The 27632-nt window shown below is 47.2% G+C and overlaps 1 protein-coding gene and 1 long non-coding RNA gene across 4 annotated transcripts in view; one reads left to right on the plus strand and one right to left on the minus strand.

The window, feature by feature from the left end:
• EP300 (E1A binding protein p300) overlaps positions 1-4078 on the minus strand; it is a 64608-nt gene extending 60530 nt beyond the window's left edge. Inside the window, exons 1-3 of one of the 3 annotated variants that reach the window (XM_061363177.1) lie at positions 3958-4077; positions 3244-3398; positions 2029-2928 (exon numbers count right to left, since the gene is read on the minus strand). In XM_061363177.1, coding sequence (XP_061219161.1) covers positions 2029-2122 — 94 coding nt within the window. In that variant the 5' untranslated portion in view covers positions 2123-2928; positions 3244-3398; positions 3958-4077. Of the gene's footprint in view, positions 1-2028; positions 3399-3957 lie in introns of all 3 variants that reach the window. The other 2 variants (XM_061363186.1, XM_061363171.1) reach the window with 2 other exon arrangements.
• Positions 4079-5070: 992 nt separating this feature from the next.
• On the plus strand, positions 5071-6989 carry LOC133217639 (uncharacterized). Its single transcript, XR_009726911.1, has 2 exons — positions 5071-6522; positions 6556-6989. It is a non-coding gene; the product is annotated as an uncharacterized LOC133217639 (long non-coding RNA).
• Positions 6990-27632: the final 20643 nt, after the last annotated feature.

Genomic DNA, 27632 nt, shown 5'->3' on the forward strand with positions numbered 1-27632 from the left:
AAACACAGAAAGTGGAACTGTCACAAATCCAAGTGTCAACAACAAAAAAAAATCCAACTCAGAAGAGTAAGACTCCTTTAACAGTTTTTATGTAGCATGTATCTAAAGTCTTCGCACCACTATAAACCTCTGCATAGCTATCTGGTGATGACTATCTCCATCACTTTCAGACAAATTACCCCATTTGTGCACTACCGAAGCTGTCCAACAATCCATGATGCTTCAGCATGACTGCAAAAAGTTCACTAAGCTGTCCAGTGAACTAATTATTAAAATAAACTAAGTACTCTGCAAAAATCTGCACCTCTTAAACTGACACAGATTATCCAAACCTTATCTGATCACAAATGTCCTAATTTAGATATGTGAGTTAATCTGAATTAAAATACATCTTTAAATTGGGACTTCTCTCACAGCATGTATTTTTAGTTCACCTCTCTAAACAGAGCAAGCTAACTCCTATAAAGACAAAACCGGTTACCACTCAATTAAGTACTGGTTTCCAAGTCTAGCACAAAACCCCCAATAACTAGCTCTGAAGACCAGCACCTCCAACACTCTTCTACTCTCTTACTAGAGACCTGTTGATATGAGGAACAGTCAAGTCATGTTCTCCAGCTACAGCATAACATTGTCTGTACCTAATACGCATTACATTACACATAAACTTTTTCAGAACTAATACATCACTCACGAAGACCAGAGAAGGCAATAATCAAAATTTGCCTGATGATTCCAAGTAGAATCACAAACACTGCTCAACCAAAAATGGCTACTAAAGCCTTCTGTTCACTGCCAAATAAGAATCACTAAAAACAAATGAACAAAACAAGAAACAACTCTTTTTCTTGCCAGCTGTTAACAGCATGGGCAAGACCACCGGTGGTGGCTTCAGAAATACCACGACTCAGACTCTGGCAGGAGGAAGCCTCCTCCATGTGTCACAGGAAAAGAAGATCTAAAGTGAGTTCAAAGAAACTCCTGTGGGACAGGTAACCAAGTAGTCTCATTGCAAAATGACACCAAATACTCATCTGCTTCTCAAAAAGCATTAAAAAGCTGAACAGCCCTTTGTTACTCCCTCCCCCCCCAGTACAACCAGTTTATATTGGCTAGGATTGGGACACCTAAGATCCCCAACATTTAGCTTGCCTGCATAGCATCACCGAGGACCTTTGCAGGACTGCAGAGGATCTTCAAAACTCTTCAGTCTACAGGGAAATTTCAGACATTTTGGCCTCACAGCAAAGAAACGTGAGCTGTGAGATGAGCTACACTCCATATTGATTCTTAATGCAAACAGGATGAAATAACATTAATTCTATGATAAGAGCCTCAATAAACCTTACACCCCAAGCTTGGGACATGGATTTTGGTTTTAGCTGTTTTTTCTTAAAGTCGATGGTCTCTTAGAATCAGGAAAGCAGTTTTGAGATATCCTTCTGCAAGGAAAAGTAAGGAGGACTGTAAAAAGTGAAGCAAATAAGAAGACTGCATGTAAGAATTAAAAATGGAAGAGAGCAGAGAAGTAAATCTCATTTTTGAACGAGCTGTAAAAAAACCCCTTGTATATGCAAAATAAGAAGACACATACATGTGTACAAGCGTACATACATAATTCAGCAATAAAGTGTACAAAAGCATCATCCTCAGCACTTTCTGTAAGTGGCATTACAGATATATGGTTTGCAAGGAGCTCAGTAAATAACTACTACTGTGAAACACACGAAAATGACAAACTGTTACATCTTATCTGCAGCTGATCAAAAGCACAATAAACTGAACAGCTTTGCTTTCAATCACTTCCGAAAAAATAGAAGGGCAGAAACATCCGAGCGCTCTCCCGATGCCATTAAACGCCAATACGTTCAAACAGAGCAAAACAGAGAGAAAGACAGACGTAAAGGACGAAGGCAGGCAAGAGTGAAGAGCGGCAAGAGAGAGGAGGAGATTTAGGCAGAAGAGGGGAGAAAAGGGCAGTAATTGCAGTACCAAAAGGTGGGGAGAGACAGGGCTCCCGAGACTGACCTGTGCCGTCGCTGGCGGACACGGAGAGCGCCGGTGAGGAGAGTTTAGGCCGCTTGGCTGAAGGCGGGCCCGGCTCCACCACATTCTCGGCCATTTTTAATTCTTTTTTAGACAATCACGCAGAGCAGAGAGACGGGAGGTGCGGAGAGGTGGGGGAGGAGTGAACCCCAAAACCTTCTCCTTCTTCTCGGGCCCCGAGGCAGCTGAAGAATAACAATAACGCCGAGAGCGAGCGAGGAGGATCTGGCGGAGGAGGGGGCCAAGTTCCCCTTTTTCTGCCCCTCGGGCTCCGGGAGGGCGGCAGCGGAGAAGCGGGGAGAAGGTGGGAGCTGGCGCGGGGTGGGGGGAGGCAGAGTCCTCTTCCCCCAGGCGAAAGGGCTGAGCGAAGATAGGAAAAGCAGGTAAAGCTCCAACCAAAAAAAAAAAAGAAAAAAAAAAGAAATAAAAAAATAATAATAAAAAAGCGCTGTTGGGGTTTTGGTTTTGTTGTTTGTTTTTTGTTGGATTTTTTTTTTTCTTCTGTAAAATTAATCCCGGCTGTTGTGTTGCTGGTGCTTCCTCGCCACCGCCACCATCATCTTCTTCATCCTTCGGGGGGTCTCCTCCTCCTGCTGCCTCCTCACCGCCGCCATCAGCCTCTTCCTCCTCGACGCCGTCCTCCTCCTCCTCATCGCCACAAGGAGGCGGGCGAAGGAGGGGAGAGGAGGAGGAAAAAAGAAAAAAAGATCACCGTCCTCTAGCAGCAGCTCCTTCCCCCTCCAACACCACCATGCAAAAAAAAACCCACCGCCAGCGACAGGGCTGGGGAGGTGGCGGCAGGGACAGGGGCAAGGCGTGCGCGGGGTCCCCAGCTCCACTCGCTTCTTCCTCGCCCGTCGCTAATGGCTGCAGAAAGGGGAGCTGTAAAGATGAGGAGGGTGAGGATAAGTCCCAGGAGTCTCCGCTTCACATCTTGTTGTGCAGGGAAGGAGGAGGGGTTGTTGTCCTGATGGAGGCAGCACCGATCGCGGGATGGGAAGGTGGGGGGCGGGTTTCAACACCCTCTCTGCTCCCCCCACCCCTTCTTCTTTCCCCTTCCTCTTTCTCTCGCTCTCAGTAGCAGGCTGCCCCCCCCCCTACGGTGCAGGCAGAGGGGCCGATCCCACAGCAGCGGCAGAAGGAGGAGGAGGAGGAAGAGGAGGAAGAAGAAGCCGGCCCCTCCCCCCCTCAGCCTACCTTCCCCGTTCCCGGACTGCCGAGTACGGCTGGGAGCGCTGGCGCCGGGCAGAGAGGGGGCTGCCCGGTCTCCGCTCCCGGGGACCACGGGCTATGCAGGGCGCGGAAAGCCAGGGAGAAAAATCCCGAGCGCGGCGGGGACTCCCTCTTCGCCTCTGCGAGGGTGGGGAAGGAAGCGAAGAGGTTGGTAGTGGAGGGAAGGAGGCCGGTCAGCGACCCCTCCGAGGACGGGGGAAAAAGGGTAAAATTCAAAGAATAAAATAGAATAAAAACCACGCCGGGGGAGGGCGGGGGACTGGCCCCGGGGTGGGTTAAATTAAATGGCTGGGAGGGGGGTCCCCGGCGCTGCACGGCGAAGGGGGGGGGTGGGGCGGGACGGCGCAAGCAGCGCGGGGGCCGAGCGCAGGCTCCCTACTGCCCCTGCCTGGCGTTCGGCGGCGGCCCGGCTGCGGCCGCTGTTGTGACGTGTGTGGCGGAGCGGGCAGAAGCGGGAGCGGGGGAAGAGAAAGAAGTCGGGGAAAAGGAGAAGAGAGGAAAGCAAAAAGAGAGAAGAGAGCGGGGACGGGCAGGGTGGGTGGGGGGGGCGGGCGTCTCGGCTCCTCGCTTCTCTCCCCGTCCCCTGTCCGGGCCCCTGGGTCTCTCTGCGCTGCCCTCCCCCTGGCTCGCCCCGTCCGGCTCGGCCTCTCGGTATCGCTCCCTCCCTCAGTCGCTCACACACAAACAAAATGGCGGCTGTTGTTTCTTCACTCTCCCGAGTCCTCGGAGGGAAGCAAACGGCGGCGGCGGCGGCCGGAAATGAGCCAAGAGGAAAAGGGGGCGGGGCTAGGCCTGGGGGCGGGGCCCGGCGGGGCTGGCGCACACAATGGAACGCGGGGGGCTGGCGTGCCGCTGGGCGGGCGGCGAAGGGGGGGGGTAGGGGGGGTAGGGTTCAGGTTCTGGAACCGCCCAGCCGCCGTCACGAGACTGCGGCATTCCAATCAGCACCCCGCGTGTGGCCGGGCTCTTCCGCAAACTCCCCTGGCCCTGCCCCTTAAGGCGAAAGGGGGTTTAAGTAATAAAGAAGGGGCTCCGTCGTCCTTCCTTCTTCCTCCGCCTTTTTCTGTCGGCCGAAAAGTGCCGGACTGGGGGGGGGCGGCCGCCTCACCGCTCGGTACCCACTGCGTGGGGGTCCGGCCGGCGGAGCGGGCTTCCGCGGCCCTCCCTCCCTGAAGGGTGCGGGCGCCCGGTGGGTTCCCCGTTTGGCGGTGGGGCGGGGCGCGCCTCCGGTGCCGGGCCTTGCTGCGCCACAGACATGGCAGTTCTGTCAGGCCCCGGGGCAGTGCGGCCTCCTCCCCTTCACCCCCCCCCCCCCCCCGTCCTCGGCCTGGGTGAAGCGCGGGTGAGGCGCAGCATCCCCGTCCTCCGGCAACCAGACGGGGGGGCCACACGGACCCGCAGCGGCCGGTGGGCGGTGAATGAACGAAACCCGGAGACACCCTGCGTACTGCTTCACTCTGGATGGGAGAGCTGCCGCGGGTTTCCATCTGCGTTACAAAAGATAAATGAAAGCCACACTAACACCACCGCCACCTCCAGTTTATGCCATGAATCCACAAACCCCACACTTGATGCCGTATCTTCCTGGGGAAGAAGGCAGGAGGTATATTAATGTGGTATAGCAATGTCCTGAAACCGGCCCCGTGCTCCTGAGGCTGGGCATAGGCTGACCCTTAGGCTGCAGGTAGGGACAGGTAGTATTTGCATGGTCCATCCAAAAGCCTTCACAGCCTTTGAGCCTTTTCAGAGCTTAGTGAGCATTACTGACCCACCAAGAGTTTTCCTCAAATCTTTAAGGACTGGTCAGTGAGGAAATACCTCATCCCTGCTTTTCCCTTTGGTGTGTTTGGGCTCTTTCAGGCCATACACCATCACAGAATGGGAATGGAAGGGAGATGCAGGCCCTAGTATGCGTCTGATGGAAAAAGCAGCAGGATTATTTGCCCACCCTCAAACCTGAGCTCTACACAATACTGTGTGCAAGAACCAAAGCAGGTATTTGGGAAGAGTCTAGCCTAAACAGCAGGATAAATGCACATTGAGAGAAGGTATGAGCAGAGGTTCACAGCCCTGTAACAGCTATCCACCAGCTCCTTCACATACTCCCACCCTTTATCTTCCCTTGTTTGGGCTTTATTTCAAGCAAGATTCTTGTGTCCCCCAGCACAAAAGGGAAAACACAAACAGGGTTACAGTCAAACAGCTCCAAAAGTGCTTAAAGATTGTACATGCATTAGCCTGCTGGAGAACTCATGGAGCCATAGGTAGTGTGCAAATCTGTATTTTTTAGAAGAGAGGAGGAGGGGGCCTTGAAAGAGCAACTAAGCAGTAGGAGAACAGTCTGGAGAGCATAAAGTTTCAGAATTAAGGCTGTCAGAGCTTGCAGCATCAAAACCAACAGTGTCACCTTAGAAACAATGTTATGGTCCTCCCAGTTTTTTGCCTCTTATTGCTACTTAAATCCCACCAAATATTCCACTTACATAAGTCTTATATTACCTCAATTTATTTATTTTGTCAGATTGACTTCGCCTTGCTTGTGAAGCATTTTTAAACACAGCTGAGACTAACTTTACTTTTAAGTCTCCTTAGAATTGAAAGTTGATTGAACTAAGTCTATATAAGGTTTTCAGACTTTCTAGAGGCCCTTAATCTACTGTTCAATAAGGAATTAGTGCCAGCTTTATAAAGACACCAAGGTGCACATAAACACCTAAATGTCAGGCCCTTACTAAACAAGTTTAGAGCAAAGCAGATGTTTCAAATAAGAGTTTCGTGACACTGGTTCCTATCTGGAGACTTAATCCTACCAATAGTTACATGTGTGCTTAGTTTTATATAGCACATAGTTCCACTGAAATCACACTGTACTACTCACCATAGTAAAACTAAGCACATGTGTGCTTGCTGGAGCACAGCCTGAGAGATAAAAATTAAATAACTGGTTAGTTATTTGCTACTCCATAGAGTATCATATGGATCAGTCAGTTTTGTTAAGTTCCAGAAAATTCTGACAAACAAATAATGTCCTTTTTTTTTTTGTGGCAGCTTCCCCTCTGCTCCGAGTACCTATCTATCTACCCTTCAAAGAAGTTCAGGAAAGCTTATTTTAGCTGTGGGAAACAATACTCTTTGCTAAATGCTGCCAAATCAACATATGCCTTCTGAATATGAATTACAGATACAAGCAATTAACTAATATATTAGTAAGACCATACCTCTGCCTTACAAGCATCATAACTGGTAGAATATCTTGGTTCTTTACGTATTAGAAAGACATATTCAGTTATCCTTCCATGTTAGAGACTTAAATGCAAGCTGGAGTATAGGGAAAATAAATAGGAAAGAATTCTACTCATATTTTTTCCTAAAAATGAAGGTCATCCAAACAAGAGAAGGAGGACAAAAAAGGAAAACCCAGGAAAAAAAAAAAAAAGATAAATCATATATATATATATATATATATATAAACAACAAAAAAGAAAACCTCTTCAGCATCTGTTAATTTTTCTAAAAACACTGCTGTTTTCTTAAGTGAACCTTAGTACATTCACACAACCAACTGTTTCTAAATGCTATCTGCCAAAACAATAACAGACTAAATTACTGGAAAGCAATAATAGAATGCAGAACATACTATGAAGCAAACATGTAAAGCTATACAAATAAAACCGGGAAAAGATTACACTATTAAAAGTAAACCAAAGCTATTTACCCAACAACTGCTCTTCCTTGCCTCAGTTTTTCACTTCTTACAGCAAGCATAGCACTATTTATCCCTTGAAAATAGTACCTAGAAGAACTGATTAGCTCATTATTGCTAGTAATTACAGCAGTCATTATGTACTTTGAGATAACTGGATGAAAGTACCATAAGTCTGATTAAAATGAGAATCTGCTCAGGAAAGAAGTAAGAAGAGGAAGGCAGGGCCTTGAACTTCTGTGATGGGATCTCCTTTGACCTTAGCTGGTACTTAACTGAAATTGGTAAGCATGCCCAGCTGCTTTGAGTGCTACATGGAACAAGATACAATCCTCTTGTACTGCAAGGATCAATGTGACACCCAGAGCTCAGCATCCAAGCTTCAGTGAAATGAGCAGGCAGAAAAAGAATCATCTCCGTCAGCTCAGAGGGAGCAAAGGCTGTGGCCTTCAATTCCAGCTGCTGGATGGAGAAGCAGTGTGTGATCTCAAAGTCACTCGGCCAATGCCTCTCTGGAAATCACTTATAGTAACTGAAGCTTCTCTGCTCTCCTTCAGCAGGATTTGCCCTTGCAGCCCTGTGGCTGTGCAAGCATCTCTGACAGAGGTGGACTCAGATGTGGGGAGCAGGAGCCAGGGATGGGGCACTCCCATCTTCTGTTCCTGCTTCTGCCTGCAGTTTTCAGCTGTATTATCTTTTTTCCTTAGCTTCCCAGGGCTGCTGCTTGGGTCTGGCAGGTAATTTCTCCTGTTCCCCAGTTACCTTCCGCCACTGCAGCTCTCTGCTCTCACAGCACCGCTCCTGGGGAGCGAAGGAGGAAGGACCCCCTTCTCCAAACCAGAGGGGAGATCTGCATGTGGAGGGTCCTTCCTTGCACAGGTCAGACGGGTGAGGAAATTATTTAAGGCTGCAATTTTTGCAAGTAATGCCAGAGCGCTGCTATATTTTTGGAAAGCAAGAGCCAGCTGTGCTGGAGCAGAGAACATTGCTCAGCGCGGTGTCAATATGAAAACCCAGCAGCGTCTTGATACGAGACAAATTTTATTAAAACCATAAGAAGTAACCAGCCAATAGCTGGTTCTTGCATGTAGCGTATACATAAAAGAAAGGGCTGGCTTTCTGACAGCAAGCAAAATGCTTTCAGTCCTTCTTCCCAGAAACGCAGGCCTCCTCAGTCACACAGTGTTCAATAGCTGCAAACACAGAGTTATGTTGCTAAATGTTAAGGGCTCAGCTGTTTACCAGAAGAATGTTTCCTCCCTGGAACACATGGTTTTGCTTAAAAGAAGTTCTCCAAAAAAGACCACTTTATTTCATTAGCAAATGCAACATTATAGTCCTAGCAAACTTGCCATCCAGTCTCTCCTTGCAAGAATGAAACAGAGAAAGACAAAAATTGACCTCTCCTTATAAGAGAGGGGTAGAGGTACACTCTGCTGAGGAATACCACAGCTTTCAGCCTGGTGAGGTAGAGCCAGATCTTGTGCTCTGAGATGCATGTATCTTCATGCAATGTTTTCATATTCCGTTCATGCTGGAAGCACAAACGTGGAATAGAGCGAGAGGCTTGCGTGCTCTCCCAGCTTTACCAATGACTGGCCAAAGTGCTGCCTTTCACTTCCTAAAATCAGCTCTCCTGTCTGTAACAGGGAGGTGATTTCCCCCTTACAGAAAGCACATTTGAATCGTTAAATGAAAATGCAGTACTCTTGTATCTTCTAAATGAAATTACACTGCAATTAATGCATTTACATCAGCACTTGATTTATCCCAGAGTATTACAGGGATGCAAGCAAGAGGTTCTAGAATGAAAGTATATTTTTAAGTAAGAGCCCTTGAACTTGCCACATGTTTTGAGCTTGTAGAGAGTGAAATGATGGCAAATTTCTGAACAACTTGGTCAGGTCAGCACTATATTTACAATGATCTGCTAAAAATGGTCATTGTGAGATGGAGCTCAAGCTAACATGAGAAATCTGTGCTGAAAGAAGTAGAGATACTGTAACGACCCGGAGGAAGCATGCTGTTCACATTCCTCCTACTTCTTTTGACTCTGATATCCAATGAGAAAGTTCTTGATAAGCTTTACTGCACTGCAGAAGGTATAAACAATGTGCTTTGAGATCTGGTGAGCTTAAACCCCAAACTTATCTTCTCATTTGTTTCCTGAATTGTCCCACGGATACAAATCCATTGTCAACACATGTGCTTATAAAGAGCAGAATACACTTATTTCTGTTGTACCTTCCCTTCCTTTGCTGGTTTTTTTTTAACATGGTATTTAATTACTTCTTTTTCATTTGCCACAACGTTATGCTGAACTGCAATGTGGTGTTTGATGTCTGCAATCAAAATGCAAAAAGGGAAAAAAATATAACATTTTTGTCTGATTTATTAGTTTTCATGCTTCAAGATAATAAAGGGATTTGTTGATAGGGTCAGGCAGGAATTTACTCTGCAGCAGAGACATTAACTGAATCGAGAGGTTTTCAGAACAGAGGGTATTGGCCTGAGAGAGCTAATGGGACCCTGTTGTTCACAGGATAATGCATTTAGTTAATCAACACAACCTGAGCTGTTTTTACAGTTGCCATGGAAGAAAATTTTTCCACAAGAAATATAGGTCTGGTTGGCTTGTTTCTTTTTCTTTTGTTATTTTTTCCCTGCTTTTCTCTAAGAAGATCTTGTACTTTCTTGGCTTTTTGGCATGCCAGAAAAGGCAATCCCTCCACAACTGTTTTCCTTCTAGACCCAGATAGAAGTCAATAATTAACCACAACACTAAAAGCCAATCCATTCTAATGTGGCAACTCTGCCTAAAACAATAGGGTTAATCCTCGGTTCCTTACCTTCCTAATTTATATGGGTTTAACACTTCTCTTCCCAGAAATTCTTTCATGAACTCTCAAGTTTCAATGCCTGTGAGGTTTTCTTTCTCTTGGTCTTTTCTAGCAAGGGACACCAACATCAGGCAGCCCTGGACTTTCTGTTTGCATCCTCTGATTGCCCCATGCACGAGGCCTGTGCATCAGCCCCTGCTAGTGTTATGCTATTAAAAGCCATTAAGGGAGCAGCAAGAAGGCAGAATCTGTAATGGGCCCTCCATACTTCTCCTCCTGGTGCTCTCACGCTGTCTGAAGCCCTAGCAAGATGATTTCTGCAGAGCAGGGCTGGTGTATGAGCTGATTTATGAGTCCATTTGTGATATTTTGCAATACTACTCCAACCTCTTTTGCCATCTCAAATGTCTTCCCTTTGATGTCAGGACAGGCATGGGAGAGCATGTTCTAGATTAAATGCATAGAGGTGGACACAGCCTGTCAATGGAATGTCAGGGGAGGGCTGGCTGCCTGGTCCAGCGCAGGCAGTGCAATAAGGATGCAACCATCTGGGATTAAAGCTTAAAGCTTTTGGCATGTCTGGACCGGCCATTAAAAAACTTTCATACACCAGCAGACCCCAGTGAGAAGTCAAAGTTGTGGTTGGCCCAGTATTTTGGCAGCAAGGACTTGTTTGTCTTTCATTAGAGCTAGAGAAACATTTAGGTAACTTTTAGGGGAGCATAGAGAGATTTTCTAATGGTCAGAAAAGTAACCGCTTCAAGGCTGACATTACTCCTTTTTTGTCAGTATTTATACGACTGCAAATTGGTTGCTATTTACAAACCGGCTTCACAAAGTGTGAGAGGCACAGCTGGCATCACAAAATGACAGAAAGTTTGGTTCTTTCACCATTGTTTGTGTGATGAGTAAATGTTTTGTGCAGGTGTTGTTTTGGCCCTGCAGGAAGAGGTTTAGCCGTGGTCATTCTGTGTGGTGCTGCAGGGCCAAGCACCAAACCCCAGGAGAAGCTTCCCTGGGCAACCAGGGCACTGTGTTCCTCTGGACAAAGGAAAAGCAGTTGTCTCAGCAAGAGAAAAAAAGGTTTTAATATGGACCCCACAACAATGAACAGAAGGAATTCTGCCTGGACATGCTCCTGGCATGCCTGCTGTCTACCTCCCCCAGGACATCTTGGTGGTGATGTCCCAAACTGGCAAAAAGGATGGTGCTGGTGGAGAAGGGGAGATGCAAACCTTAAACCACCAGAGTGAGTAGCATAGTGAAAAGTCTGTGGCTGGATGTGCCGGTTGTCTTGGCAGCTGTACAGGTGTGGTGTTTTTCTTGTTTGCTTTGCTAGATGTAGGCATCTGAATTCCTACCGAAAAGAAACAGAGGTGCCCGAGGCCTGTTGTGATTTTGCAGTTTGCTGGCTCATGTGTCTTCATATACGTGACATGTATGTGACCGATAAATATGTATAAATACATATGTATATTTCTATACCTCAGGGTTTAGAAATTAAATGTGTTTTGTTTAAAAAATTCAATCCATCCTGGCACATTTAGCCCCTGAAAGAAAAATCTTTCAAAATTATTTGCACTGAGGTGAGTGTCTCTCTATTCACAGAGGAGTATATCAAGACTCCAGGTGAGATGTGTGGAAGATCTCCTGTTCCCATGCGAAGGAGCCAAGGCAAGGGCTAATAACAGTGGTCTGACGCTACAGTATGAAGGGTGAGTGCGTCTGTGCTTGTGTAGGAGTATCCCATATTGGTGCAGAATGGGCCCTTGGATTCCTCCGTCCCTCCTGGGTGTTTCAATTAAAAGCTGAGGAAGAAGTCCAAGAAAATGCCTAAAATGGCTTGAGTCCTTCCTCATGATCTGGAAATGGAAGTCGGCTGTGACTAACTCCAGCCCAGCCACCAAACCCCTCCCTCCTCGACTCTGCATCGCTCCATTCGTTCCCAGCTCCTCTCCTGCCTTTGCAGTCGCAGTGGAAACAGTGAAGCAGCCTGGCTTCGAGTGCCAGGAGCGCACGAGCGGTGTGCAACTGCAGCAGTGACTGTCACCCACCCATCCCAGTGCCTAACCTAGGCAGAAGTGATCAAAATCTGACAGGAACAAGTCTTGATTATAAGCAGAGGAATGATTTTAAAAGAGGCTGCTTCCAAGCCTGGAAACAAAGCCCAATTAAATCCTGCCATTGATTTAAATTGGCTTCAAACCAGGCCTCTAGCAGCTACTCAAGTAAAAAGAAATAAAAAATGCTTTTTAATCATTTTTTAAGCCAGTTTAGGTGGTGTCTCCTGACCTCCCAGCAAGGCTAACATAGAAATATCCGTAAAGAACAAGATTAGCTGAGTGAGTGATCAGGAAAGCCACATCCCTTACTCGATCATGTTGTGATGGCCTCTGTAATATGTGAGTTTTTTGCTGCTGATTCTGTCATGGTATGCACTTGATCTGAATTTGAGATCATCAACCGCAAAAGAAGAGTCACCTGGACACTGAGAGCAGCAGGAGCGTGTGCTCTGATAGTTACTCCATGAGCACCAGCCCAGTTCATTCTCACTATGTTCACTGCCATCCTATGCCAAGCATGAAGCCTCATTCCTTCTGCTCAAAATTTCTAGCTCTCTGGGTGCAAACACCCAATGGAGAGCCTTCCTGTGGGATTTCAGATGCTCCTTTCCTTCCACCACTCATCCATCTCACATAAAAGTCCATCAAGACTTGCTCTTTGTGTGGTACTTGCTCCAGAGGGGGGTGTGATCTCTCCTGGTATCCAACAACTCTGAGAATGCAAAACATAAATAACAGAATGGGATGCTTATGATCCCAATCGTGTGTTATTAAAATCTCACCTTCTCCTTCAGTTTACTTTGTCTCAGTTCTTTCCCTAAGAACTTTAAGGAGTCAGAACCCTGTGTGCTCACCAGTGTAAGATAAGGAAGGATAAATCATTCAGTGCGGGGCCCAGGATGTCCTGTTCTCTCCTCTTTGGTGTTACAGCATGCAGAAGAATGTCCTGGAAAAGTTTGACTTCTGAGATGAAGCACTCCATGCCCCTTGTTCAGCAGTGCACCAGGATGTCTCTTTGGGAGATGCTGGAGACCAAACGTGCCTGGACATGAGTTTATTCACAGGGTGTGTGAGGTGTTGGCTGGAGAGCTTCAGAGCTGAGCTGCCTATATGTGCCCTACCCAAATTTGCCGCTGCCCTCAGGTTTGTGACCTCAGTGACTATTTGATAGGGTAAATCTACCTTGCATATTCACTGCAGAGATTAAAAAGGATGAGTAGATGAAGGCACACCTGAGCAAGAATATTGTTAGACTAATTCATTATTCTTACTAAGCTAATTAAAGACAGATCAATGAAGGGATCGCACTGAGATAATGATTAAGATCAAGTCAATAAATCAATAGATTCACATGATCAGTCATCAGATTATATAGGGGTCTATCAAAGTGATTTGTGAAGTTGCCACTGAGGGAATTACTTAGATTTAATCTTGTCTAGGGAGATTTCAAGGAGAAGGCAGGGTGTTTTCAGGCTAAAACCCCAGCAAGCTTTCCAGCAGATGCAGTGACCCCTCTGGTGAACACAGATCTTCCATGGATATAAGGATGTATATCCTCCCTTCTAAGGAGTTATCTCCCCCACTTCAAAGGGGGATCTCCAGTCATCTTTGGGGTTTTTTGCCAAGCTATATGACCCAGCTTGCACAGTAATCTTGTTTTAGCTCTGTTTGGGGAAGTAACACGATAGGTATCTCCACAGTAACTTTCCTTCAACACATCTTTCCTAAACCTTAAGCTGTTTTAATAAAAGCTTAAAAAGATTTATTGTCTGTGTATTCCTCGTTTCACAAATGGCCCAGTTTTCCTCCACTGCTAAAGCAGAAGGGGTGGTTAAGGTAAGCCCAGCTACTTATGAATAATCTTGTTTTCAGCTCCAAAGACTGCTAATTCACTTACAACTTCATTTTAGCAGTCCTCTGAGGGTATTTTTCACACCAATAGGCCTGATCACCCATTCATACCACCAGAAAATCAGAAGAACAGAAAGTGAGGGAATCAGTTCATTAAAACAAAGGTAAAAATGGACAATGCCATTTCATCTGCATCTTCCCTTGAGGGTTTTAATTCACATAAGCATTTCTTTGTTATGCATAGGACAGCACTGAAGGCTTCCTCCAAGTGCACAGCCTGGAGTCTGACATGGTCCTGGAGCAGGCTGCAGCCTGCCCACCTAGGTGAGAGCCTTCACTTAAGGCCTGTTCATCTTCCTCTGAATGGATTATCCAATGTGAAGCAGAGGTGTTCTGATTTTTGGGAACAGACGATACAAAAGAACCAGGTTCCCACATCATTATCATTTGTATAGGTGTATCTTCTACTTAGATCAGCCATGGGTTCAAGCTGTAGGGCTGGCAGACCAGTTGTGAGCCCTGGTGTTTCAGATGAGATCTGTCATCCAGGTCCCTCACAAATTGGGGTGGAAACCCCATCAGCAGGTGACCTTTAATTTTACCTGATCAAATCTTCGTTGGTAATATAAAATACAGATGTGTATGGGCAGAAGCCTTGCCAGTAAGGCAGATGCCAGTCTCGCAGCACAAGGGAAGGGAGTATAACATGCTGTCAGCAGAAATCAGCTTTCAGAAAAATACTTAGTATCCTGCTCAGCACACTTTCTCCTGAGCACATTTTCCTCATACGAGTTCCTCCTCCAGTGTTGCCAGCAGTTGTTAGAATACTGTGAACTTTTTTAATGGAAAAGAATTTGGGACCTAACTTGGGGTAAATTTTTTACTTACTTTTATGGCTGATAATGACCTACAAAACACCGTTATACTAGTCAGTATTTGACCAGTAAAGTTTCCTCAGGATCAACTGTAATTTGGGCCTATTTTCACCCCACAACCTGCAGTCCAAGCAAGGGTCAGAACATATTTGAATTCCCAATTCATGAAAACTCTAGGCCTGCCAGTAACACAGCAAAGGCTTTTCACATTTCTTTCTCACCCATGTGAATTATAGCGTGCCTGAGGTGAAATAGGGGCCTTAAAAATGAAAAATGAAAATGTAAAATAAAAGATGCTCTGGTTCCCTTTTTGCAGAGACAGCACAAATCAGGAGGTGAGCTCTGCACAGTGCTCTGGTAGGAAGCAATTTCCTGATTTAGGGTGATATGTAGCTATGGATTTTGACTGATCTCATCTATATGTATATTCAGTCTCTTCAAGATGCTATTAGCAAGCATACCAAAAATTTGGATGTCTTATTTTATTGTATAAAGCGTCTTTTATATTATTTTTAGGAGAGTATCTGTGTTACTTGGAGCCCGACACAGCTTTGGGTCATCTGCAGGTTTAACAAACCTGATCTTTCTTCTTTCAGACAGATGATTTATATGAAAGCCATGTACAGGACTGGGCTGGATCCTGGCTCACCCACACTTGGTACAGGCTTTAATTTTGGAAATGAAGTACTGATGAAGACCAGAATAGCACAGGGTCTTCTACATCTAATCTAGACAGAACTAGTCTTTTACTAGTTTCGTTCAATGAGTTTCTGTATCTGGTTTAGGCACACAGTCGTGTGAGACTGTGCTGGAGCTGAGCTGAGCACCTCTGGACCTTTTCCTTTCACCCCAGAGCCTGCTGTTGGTGTGCTTTAGGAGGAAAGAAGGTTGGTTTGGTATGGCTTGCTCTTGACAGATCCAAGGTGGCTGCTTCTCGTCATCTGCTGGATGTTTACAAATAAATTGATTATTTGTTAAATATAAAGTTATAATTTATTAACGTTAAGCTGACTGGTCTGTGATTCCCTTGGCTCTTCTTGTTTTCCTTTTTCTGTTGGTAGGAACTCCTTTGCCCTTGCTTAATCTTGGGGTGCCCTGACGTGTCCATCACGACTTGGTGGCTGTCCTAAGGTCACACTTCTGAAGGTTCCTTCTCAAGATCCCCAAATCCCTACATCTGCCCAATGACACTTTTGGCAAAGCGGGCAGCAGGGAGGACCCTGTCTGCACAAACTCCTGCCTGCCCCTACACAGACTGCCCCCTGTGAAGGACAACCCCAACCCCACTTTCAAAATACTCATGCTTCTTCTGGTACTGTGAATGCTGGTGATGCTCCCGGAGACTGAGGCTTCCCTGCATCCTTTTGGAAGCCTGGTCGCTATGGCGACTATGTGCAGCTTTACAATCTGTTTGTTGTCCACCTATTTCAATCAGAAACACTTCTGGAGCTTTTATATTTCCAGTGATTTTAATTCGAATTGCTAGTGGGTGGTTTTGAATTCAAGAGGGAAACAATATGCTGTGAAGAAAAACTTTCAGAAACCTTTGCAGTCTGCTGTTGCATCCTTTTACATTTTAACGATTAAAAGTGTCTTTTTGTCAGTTTATACCCATTTTGCATCATTGTCGCAGTCCTCTGAGTACATTGCTGAGAGAGAGAAAAATCTTTATCACCTGTTTAGGATGCAAACCCCACCAGATTGCTCATTATGACCTAGCCAGGGTAGCCTGCAGCAGTGAGAGAAGCAGCAGGGCTCCCCAGGATGGACCAGGACCCTTTCAGGGTCTGCAACGTAAAGGCAGTTTTGGCCTCCAGCAGACCTGTGGGTGGCCATGGGGGGATCCCCCTTTTGGTGCTCCCAACCCAACTAGGGGATGAACAGAAAGGAGAAGCAATGAAGGTGAAGCCTAAGAGTATGAACATGGCAACCCCATGCACCTTTGTCCACCTGAAGATGCAGTTGCTCCTCCTAGCTAAGGAGTTAATGCTTTTACCTGCCAGACTGCAGCACTTCTGATCTATGACTACATTAACAAAGGTTCACCAGTTGCATCTGCCTCATTCTTGGCCTGTCCCTCAGAGAGAGGTTTTATTCCTTGTCTTCTGCATGTTCCTCCAGCTGTTTGACCCCCTGGCCACAGCACTTCCCTGGCACCCCCCCCAAATGAAGGAGGTGAGGAGCTGTTCGACTTTGACTAATGGTAGTATCAAAGGCATTGAAATCTCTCTCTTTACCTTTGCTGCATTTCAAACTTTCACATCCAGGTCCTGACATGGGAAGAGCTGTTTGATTGGGAAATCATGGTTTGCTCTGTAGGTTTGAGATGATCAATGAGGAAATCTTATTTCTCAACATGTGGTTTAATGAGAGCTACCGGGTGACTAAGAGTAAGAATGTAAAGACATGAAATCAAAAAAATACTGGGGAGAAAAACTGAACTCTGCTCAGAATGCTTTCAAATAAAGGAAACAAGGATTGTGGTTTTAGTTGTGTTTTCGTGTAGTTTGGTTACTAGTGTTCATTCATTCTAGACAGCCAAAACAAACTGCTTGTTTTAGACTTTGTAACATTTTTACTTACAGAGCATGGCATGATGCTCTTGGAGTTGGTCTTCTAAAATAAAGCTGCTTAAATGGCAAAGGGCTTCCTATGGTTTTGATAAACCTTCCTGTTTTGTGGACAGAGCCATTAGGAATCTGCTTGAGTCCCTCTGGAAAGGACCTTTCTTTTTCATCTAATCCTAGGTGTGACAGTGAGAAGGGATCTGGGGCAAGGGATGGAGGACAGGTTTGCACCCAGCACCAGGATGGTTCTCTCCTCCCTGGGTACGAGGCAGGGCCATGATGGGAGCAGAAGGTCACAGCAGCTTGCACTGCTGAGTGACCTTTTCTGAAGGCTCTGCTGGGGCAAAAGAAGAGCTCTGTGTCCTTCACCATTTTCAGTCACAGCTAATGGTTTGCAGGCAGCTTTGCTCTATGCTGTTGAGCTTGCTGCAATCACAGCCTGCCCCAAGCCCACCTTATTGCCCAAGCACTGCTACCCCACAGGGCAATGCTCAACAGCAGGATAGTGGCTGACAAAACTGGCTCCTTGAAGGAAGTCTCTTCCTATTTACACCAGCAAATACCTGGCAGAAGCCAGCCCTGATGGCTGTGCCCCTCCTCAGGGCAACCTGCACTTGCAAATGGGAATGTGGAAAAATGCTGGTCTTGAGCTTGCCACATGTTTGAGACCAAGGGCAGAAATGCTCAGAGAGAAAACATCACCTTAAATTACAAAACAGCACAAATTCAAATGTAGAGAACCTGGTTGGATGTCTGGGATAACTAGGACTGGTCTTAGGTGCTTCGGTTGATCACCCCACACATCTTGGAGGCCCAGATGTGCATCAGCAAGATGAAGGGTAATGGTGTAACGCAGTCCATCCCTAGACCTGAGGTCTGCAGGGAGCAATGCATGGTGTTTGTCTCACTGAAGAAGGCAGCACTGAAAAGCCACCTCCCTGTTGTGGTGGCACTGTGCTGACTTTTGTGAGGCTGCTCCTACCAACAAGCACGCTCAAGTTGGCCTAGACGTTGCTAAAAAGCTATTCCAAGCACTCTGGCTGGCTGCACGTGTTAGTGACAAGATTATTAGCATCAGAGGAAATCCCAGCTTTTGTTAGGAAGACTGTAAACAACTGCTGCTCACAAAAGAGCTGCTTCATTCATCATCCAGGAAAGAAAAAGAAAGGAGAGGAAAAAAACCCTCTTGGGGCATTGCTGCATGGCTGGCTTCCTGCTCCTAAGCAAAGGGTCTCAAGGCTGTTTAGGGAAACATAGCAGCAGGGAGAAATGATAGGCTGAAATGCAGCATTTCACATGAAAAATGCCTGCTTGCAGGTTTAGATGTCACCTCACCCCAAAACTAGCCCCTGCTCCACATCAGTTGAGCTTCGAGCATCATTTCCAAGATTATCTATCTATCTATCTATCTATCTACTTACAAAAAATGTGTTTTGTAAGCTCCCAGAGTTCTGGGATATCTGAAGGACTGTAAATATGAAAAGTGTTGAACTCATTGCAGCTCAAGGTCCTACACTGGGATCAATATCTCCCCCACCCCATAGTTACCCTGTGGCAGAGCTCAGTACATTGGCTCAGCATTGCCCTTATCCTCTACTATGAATAAAAGGAGTCAGTTTGAAAAATCCCTGTTTTACTTACATTTTCATCTAGGCAGTTGAAAGATAAGCAGTTGAATTCAGGACAAAACAATGAATTATCACATCTTTGAGTGTTATTTTAATCTCTTCTTATATACAGTGCTTTTCCAGATGAACAACAGACATCTTCTGGTTATCTGTCTTTGCTGAAGGACCCAGTTTCAAGCTACTGATCACCACCTCAACCCCAAACCACCATTTAATTGGGCTGAGGCACAAGCTCACCCTGCAGCAGCTCCTCAGATGTCTGTTTTATGGAGCTGTCATGGCACAGTGGGGCACAAAACAGTCCTGGGGATGAGTTGGGATGCTGCAGCCTGGGCCCTGAGCAAATATCTACGCTCAGCTCCTCCAAAGCACCTCGTGGACACTTTAAACCCCAGCCCCAGCCAGCGAGGCTGCCCACATCGCTGCAACAACAGATTGCAGAACTTGCTGAGGTTTTCAGCCACCTCTCAAGCTCACTCCTACCCTGTGATCCCTGTTCCATTGCTCTACTCCAGCTGGGAGTTTATTGCTTTTAGGGTCATTGAATCCCTTTGCCTCTTTAAAGAATGATAGTATCCAACAGGGGCAGATACAGCTGTCACAGAACTGCACAAGCTCAGGGTGACCTGGTGCTAGTCTAGAGACCCCTCTATAAGACCTCCCAGCTGGAGATTCTCCTATTTTTCCAGTGCCATCTAGTAAGTCCATGACGCCCTACTATAACAGCCAGTCTCTGAGCATCATGCTGGAGCCATGGAGCGAGCAGAGCACTTGTGGCTCTGCGGTACCCACACTGCTGCTGCCAGATAGAACATTGCCAGGAGATGGGAAGGGCCATGGAGAAGGCGGTGGGAGGGCTCTGGTGGCTGCAGAGCAGCTCATTTCCCACTTTGCTGCAGCTGCCAGAGGTTGCAGCAGCTCCGGGGTGATTCATTCCGGACCAGGAGTAATTGATTGCTGAAACACGGAGCCCTGAAACTGTTTCATTAGGGTTAGCATTTCCCGCTATATGACAGGCAACTCTGGTGTCTGCTCTGTAGCAAAGCCCTTAGTCACCTCCCTGCAGCGCTGTGTCGGTCCTGGGGATGGAGCAGGCAAAACAGATCTTGCAGGAACAGACTAATTGCTTTCACTTGCTCAAGGAGATAGTTGCAAAGAAAGAAGATATTAAGAAGTGAATAGTTTAAAGAAGCTGGATCCGAAGTGAGTTCCTTTACCATAGAAAAGCCTGCATCATCCACCAGGATGATAAGGGGGTTGCAAGTGCCCAAGTGGTGGTTGGGAGATCTTTGTGAAAGAAGACACACAGGCTGATGGCAAAACAAGGGATCAGGAGTTGTTAACTCCTTGCTTCGGTTCTATCTGACAAGGCTCCTCTCTCAGAGCTAAGAAAATGGCTGCCCTGAGGCTGGCTTTCCCCAGCAAACCTCCATGGCCTGGAGGACTGACACATCCAGTCAGCATATGCTCTGAGAGGAAGATCAGAGAATCAGAGGATGCTTTAAATTAGAAGGGACCTTAAAGCTCATCCAGTTCAACCCCTTGCCATGAGCGGGGACACCTTCCGCTAGAGCAGGTTGCTCCAAGCCCCGTCCAACCTGGCCTTGAACACTGCCAGGGATGGGGCAGCCACAGCTTCTCTGGGCAGCCTGTGACAGGACCTCAGCACCCTCATAGTGAAGAATTTCTTCCTAATATCTCATCCAAACTTTCAGTTTAAAGCCATTCCCCCTTCTCCTGTCAAGGACAATGTCCTTGTTAAAAGTCCTTCTCCAGATTTCTTGTTGCCCCCTTTAGGCACTGGAAGCTGCTCTCCCCAGCTGTCTCCCCAGAGCCTTCTCTTGTCCAGGCTGAACAAGACCAGCTCTTCATACAGCAGAGCTGTTCCAGCCCTCTGAGCACCTTCAGCACCCTTCTCTGGACTCAGTCCAGCAGGTCCATGTCCCTCTTGTGTTGTGTTCCCAGAGATGAACACAGTTTAAACCAAACTTAGAAAGCAACCCAAACACACGAGCACTGCATAATCACCATACATGTTCAGCGCCTAAATAATAAAAGCGCTTGCACTGCGCTTTGCCAATTGGAGTGCTGTAGACTCTGAGTAATCATTTCTAGCCCCGTGCTACCGATGCTCATGTTGCTTTCCCAGGCCTGCTGATGAGGAAGCTGTGGCAAAGGGTGAGCCCCACGTCCTGGAAAGGCCACAGAGTCAGACTGAGAGAGCGCGGGTGTTGCTGAGATGTTCAGCTCTCCCTGCTGCACACAGCCCTTTCAGAAGGGCAGAGCCGGGACTCGCTGCCTGTATTTCTCTTCCTGCTGCCCTTTGAACACCACTCTGCGCACAAGCGTGCCCGTGAACCAAGTATCTCAAAGCTCAGCCTTTCCAGGAGATGCACATTACTTTGTCTTCTCAAGTCTCTGTATGTTTTGTTGTCTTGGTTTTGGCTGGGATAGGGTTAGTTTCTGTCCTAGTAGCTGGTGCAGTGCTGTGCTTTGGCTTCACTCTGAGAACAATGCTGATAACACACTGATGTTTTAGTTGTTGCAAGTAATGCTTATCCCAACCAAGGACTTTCAGTCTCTCGTGCTCTGACAGCGAGGAGGGGCACAAGAAGCAGGTGGGGAGCACAGCCAAGATGCCTCACCCAAAGTAGCCAAAGGGGCATTCCATACCACGTTGCATCATGCTGAGCATAGAAAGCAGGGTGTTAGGGAGGAAGGGGCCGATTGCTGCTCAGGGATGAGCTGAGAATCGGTCAGTGGGTGGTGAGCACTTGCATTGTGCATCACTTGTTTATTACTTTCTCTCTCTCCTTATTTGTTCTTATGATTGTACTTCACTTTTACTTCAGTTATTAAACTGTTCTTACTTCAGCCCATGGCCCTGTACACTTTTCCTCATTCTCCTCCCCATCCTGCTGTGGTGAGCGAGTGGCTGTGTGGTCCTTGGCTGCCAGCTGGGGTTAAACCACAACCCTTCTGCTGCAGCTGAACCCAAAGCAATGGCATGGGGGAAAACAGGGGGGAAAACAACTCGAGGAGAGAAGGGCACCAGAGCAGCTCTGCCGTATCCCCTCCACAAGGCACGACTTGCAGGAAGCACATGCAGCCATGTTCCTCACTCGTAGTAGTTTTAAATGGGGGCAGGAGGACCCATCACCCCGAAAGCAAGCAGTTTTCCTGTGTGTGCTGTGTCGGAGGTGATGCGGCCTGGCCCAGTGTGGTGCCCATTGGGACGCTGTCTGCTGTTGGAGATCGTTGTTGCTTACCTCCCATAACCACCTCCTAGGGCAGGCAGGCAGGCACAGGGGGTCTTGAATCAATGCCTGTAAATGCACAGGAAGCAGTGGAACGGGGAGGTGTGAAGGAGGGCAGATGGACCCAGCGTAGAACACACAGATAGAAACTCGGAATCCCACCCGGGAACAGGTTCCTCACTTTGGAGGCTGTTTGAAGAGCTGCTTTAAAAGATCCCTGCAGTGGACCCAGGGGAAGAAGATGGCATTTATATGCTTGAAGTATAGCACATGTTGCTTTTAGGTGTGTTCCTGGGGACAGCCTGAACTACTGAAGGTGCAAAAGATAGTCCAAGACAGACTGGAAATTTGGAACAAACCCAAAGGACATTATGTTGTTGCACCCAGATAAACACTGTTTCTCTCAAGAATGAACAGATTTTACTGCAGATATTTCTACTTTTTTATCTTCATGTTTTGTACTTGAAGGCAAACTCTCTACACCCACATTGCTGGGGGACAAGCTCCAGGTCCAGCTGGGGAATGAAGTCTCCTCCTCATAAGAAGTTATCCATAATCAGGAAAAAGACTTATCAAAACTGTAGGGAGAGCCACTTAATAAAAACAAAGCAAACCAAAACCAACCTGGTTATATTAGTCCCATGATAAGGAATTCAGCCTGCTCTGACTTTACCTGCAGCTCTTCACCTCTGCTTTTTCAATGGGTGGGAATGGAAACACAGATTCAATGCCAGTCCCAAATGCAAACTCTCTTCAGTTAATAGCTTTAGTTCTGGCCTTCAGTCTCCAACCTTTAAGCAGTCACTCATCAGTGGAGGCCAGAGTTCAGCCCCCAGCTCCTGTGTGGAGGCATCTCCTCAGATTTGCGCATTCAGAGGCTGGATAAAACCCCACTTTCCAAGGAGCCTCTCACAAACCACTGGAGCTTCCTGAGCTTATTTTGTCCAAGAAGAATTGTTTTAGATCCATAACAAGGAGTTTACTCCAGGTCCTTTTCTGTTTAGAATGCAGTATTTTAGTTCTGGCTCTACCCTTCCCAACACCATGAGCTGCTGTTTTATTGTCATTCCTGCTACTGAAGTAAGCAGCCTTGCATTCCAGCTCATGATAATAACACAGCTATATTCCTAGCTGGCCTTGGCCAAGGCAAGCTATTAAAATGAGATTTGTTTGGTCACATTTCATTTTCCGAATCACCTTCAGGAGGCATGGAGCTGGTGGAAGGCATCAAACAGGCTGAGAGGCAAAGGCAGGAAAACCATCCGAGACGAACCCGCTGCACCGGGGCTCCGCTGGGACAAAAGCAATAACACTGCTTGTCTCCTGATGCTGTGCAAAGACACACGTGAGAAAAGGCTCATTTCTGTGTGTGTGTGTTTGAAGCACAGCCCCTTTTTCTCTTAATCCACCACTTGTAAGCCGTGGTGTGCAGACTGCCTGCTCTTGCTGCAGGGAGGTGAAAACACAGCGCTGGGTTTTGTTGAGCCCTTCCCCGTTGCTGGGGTAATTTTGCTCAGTGGCATCTGTGCTGATAGGGGAGAAAAGCTAATAATAAAACAGGTGATTTCACATGAGTTGAGCTCTGCAGCCTGAGACAATCATTAGGAAGCTTTGGCTATGTTTTAAGTAACTCTAGATGCTAGCGCAGCTTTGTGCAAGCTCCTCTCTGAAGCTCCTACCTTGGCAGCTTCTCTCAATAGCCTCACCTAACGTGGAGGCATCCCTGATGGCAGTCGCTGGTGGGGATGGTGGGCTGAAAAGATCATCTTTGTGTTCGCTATATGGAGCTGTTGCTTTCTGGGGATGAGGAAGGCTCAAGCCCTTTCCCCACACTCACCACCCATATGCTCCTTGATGTGGGCTTGTTTCTTTAGCATCCATACCTGGATCCCATAGGGCTTTGGCTGGATGCAGTTCTGGGCAACCTGATCTAGTTGAAGATGTGTGATCATCATAGCAGGGGCTTTGGACTAGGTGACCTTTGAAGGTCCCTTCCAACCCAAACTATTCTATGATTGGCACGGATCTGGGATCCCTCATTGCACAGACAAAACTTTGTTGAAAGCAAGCAGCAAATTTCAGGGCAGCCAGGAAAAAAAGCCTCCTCCTCAGCAAAATAAGCCTCTGAGCAGCTGCCGGTTTGCTGCTGCAACAGATCATGATGTCAGGTAGTGTTTGAAAGCCAGAGATTTATAATCCAGAGACACATAAAGTCTATGGCAAATCAAATCTGTGATGAAAAAAACCAAAGCAGCCTGTAATAAAAAGATTCAACACAGGAAGTCTGATAAACTGTTAATTTCACTTAGGATAATTACAGTATTTACATCGAGGTAGCGCTGACAGTTCAGGGCTTTGATATGCTCTAATGTGATTTATGGGAAGCAGAAAGGAGCTGGGTTGAGGTCATTGTCTTCACCCCAAGGAACATCCGCTCTCCATGCAAAGCTCTGATGAGCATGTGCTGCCCCAGCAGACCACAGGTGCCTCTCCTCTGAAGCAGGGCATCTTTGTGTGCTGCTGCTTCATCGTGCTGATTGAATGCTAATGAAGATACTACATTTATGGACAACCCTAAGAGCTGGACAAAAAGCCCACGGGAATAAGCCAAAAATGGTGTGTGGACCCCAGAGGAGGCAAGTGGGAAAGGAGAAAGGAAATGAGGCTGCCTTAACTTCGAGGAGCTGCTTTGGTGCTTCAGTAGACAGCTCATCAACAGCAGCCACAGCCCCAGGTGTGGAAGAGGCCACCATCATCATCACCCATATCTCCATTCTGCCAACGCAACCTACAGCATCAGGCTGAAGAAACCGCCATGAGACAAACAATGGGCAGGGCTCTAACACTGAGTTTCAGCACACACAGTGCAGCTGCTCGTGCTTTTGAAGGTTTGCTGTGTCCCTCTTTCATGGATCACATCCTGCCCCTTGGAGCTGTAAGCAGGACAAGCCACGTTGCAGGTGGTGGAGGTGGTCACAAACCAGTGTTGCAGGAGCACAGTGCTTACAGAAACAATAAAAGCAATTTTGAGACAGATGTCATGTGTAATATGGGTGAGACTAAGGATAGGCTCCATATCTCCATCAGCAGAAGCAGCACCTCTGGGCGCCAGTCTTAGGTTTTAAAGGTTGGTAGCATCTGGATCAAAAAAAGAGACTGATGTTCAGGGTTATCAGCAGCTGGTGTCTGAAATGAGGCTGGTGCTTGTGGGTGACAACAGTGGGGATGGAGACAAGGGCTGGGAAACAGGCAAAAACCTAGTGAAGCAAACCCAGCACGGGTCTTTCTGAGTTCTACTTTCCTGGAAGTGGTGTCCAGCAGACCCGTTGGGATTCACATCTACCTCAACCCTCTCAAGAAGATCCCCCATGGATAAAGTGAAATCTGTCCCAAAATGCCTGAAAAAGGATGGGGTACCCCATTCTGCCTCCTATGTGGGAGCAACCCCTCTTTGCCATCTCACCACCCTGCAGGGAAGCTAGACCCTGACACCAAGAGACACCCAGAATACCAGCCTGGGAGGACAAGTCTGGGTTGTTCTTCACACCAATCCCTTCCTTAAGGCACTGGTTTGTCTTGTTGGAAGATTTCTGGAGACACCAGAGGCCCAGGGAAGATCCTCACGGAGCTGTCATCTTTCCCGATAGACTTCCAGCTCAGAACAGTTCCGAGATCAGTGATTTATGAGTATTAAATGCTCAGTCTCTGTTTAACCGGGCAGGGAGGTGGATGGCACTCACTCCATGTGCAGCAGAGGGATGTGAGAGCCTTGGCACTGGAGCCAGCTCTCATTCCCAAAAACCAGTGAAAGGGGCAAGCATTAATGACCTGCACACTGGAACTGGACAAAACCAAACTCATGTTTTATGGAGAAGGCTGCAGCTCTGGGATGAATTCTGGCAAACAACACTCCCTTCAAAAAAGCCACAACACTGACATTTGGGGGGAGGACACAGAACATCCAAGCCCATGTTTTTCATTAAAACCCATAATTCTTCATGTCTAAAATGTCAAAATGAATAAATTCAATGCATCCAATACAACTGGGATGAAGAAACTGCTCCAACAGCATGCCACCTCTCCCAGTGAGCACAGGACACTAATGTCCTTCTTGGCTCAAATTGTAGCTCATGTCTCCTAGGACATGGAAGAAGGAGGATGAAAAGGATACTAGGTGGGCTGCATTTCCAGAGAAGAAAACCTCCTTTAATCCCCTTCCCCAGCACATAATCATCCACGTGAGACCCAGGGCAGGAGGATGAAGAGGAGAATGGCCAAGGAAGAACAGCACAACCAGAAGAATGGAACATGTTCCCAAAGGCACTGCCAGCATATTGCCATCTAGGATCATCTGCCCTGGCAGCAGGTCATAGAATCATAGACTCATAGAATGGTTTGGGTTGGAAAGGACCTGAAGATCATCCAGTTCCAACCCCCCTGCCACCTGCAGGGACACCTCACTCTAAACCATGTCAGCCAAGGCTCTGTCCAACCTGGCCTTGAACACTGCCAGGGATGGAGCATTCACAACTTCCCTGGGCAACCCATTCCAGTGCCTCACCACCCTCACAGTAAAGAACTTCCTCCTTATATCCAAAAAGGTCAGCTGAAAACACCCATCTGATGCCCCATGGACAGGAAACCCCAGTGTGCCAGGGTTGTATCCTTTGCAGTCCCATCTTGAGTTTTGATACCTACCATGCTGATAACCCTGGTACCTTTTCATAGACAACTGTCATGCCCTCCTCCTGGCTTATGTGCTGAAGCAGCGAGGCCAGGACCCACCTTTCATGCAGGGACCAAGAAATGAGGTGTTTGAGCCATGATCACAGTCATATGGAAAGAAAAGGCGGCAAAGAGGCAAGCTCTAGGGTGCAGCATTGGGGTGGGTAAGTGCAGCAAGGCAGCAGGCAGCGGTGCATCCCCACACCCAGATCCGGCCCTTGCAGAACCAGCTGGTGCTAATTTTCAACAGATTGTTAAATTTGAAGCACAAATATTTGTTGTTTTTCCTTTGCAGCCAGGGCTGTCCCTGGTGATGGCATGAGCGGAGTCCTGGCGAGCTGTGCCACCACCGGGCTGAGCTTTGGGCACCATTCCCGAAGGGTGTCCCATGGGGAGAGGCTGGAAAGCAGCAGAACAAAGCGAGACGACAGGCTGATGTTCTGTTGTGAGAGAGTCAGGGGGGCAAAAGCGACCTTTCCGCAACTTGCACCTTGACTTCTGGGGCTGGACGCAACTGCAGCCCAGGTGAACCGAAAATCATCCCGTCAATCCCCTCAATCAGGCTGCAGAGGGAGGAACAGCACCATCAGTGCCTTGGGATCTCCATGGGAACCGGATCAGAGAGGGGGAAAGTGAAATAGGAGAGCAGGGAGCAGACCAGAGCAAGCAGCGGGGGAATGGGGAGGGGATGGTGGTGGGGGTAGTCTGTCTGTCTGTGTACCTGCGACGACCCACGATGAGCAACAACGGGCTTGCTGCAGAGCCTGCTGCACTGGGGAGGGAAACGAGCGATGTACAGAGCGTGTGGTGGAGGGAACGGCGTGTTGCTTCACAGCAGATTAAA

This window comes from Neopsephotus bourkii, unplaced genomic scaffold, assembly GCF_033783945.1.
Source record: "Neopsephotus bourkii isolate Nb327-2 ecotype Australia unplaced genomic scaffold, CSIRO-AGI_Nbou_v1 NB_107, whole genome shotgun sequence".
In the NCBI taxonomy this organism is placed as follows: domain Eukaryota; kingdom Metazoa; phylum Chordata; class Aves; order Psittaciformes; family Psittacidae; genus Neopsephotus; species Neopsephotus bourkii.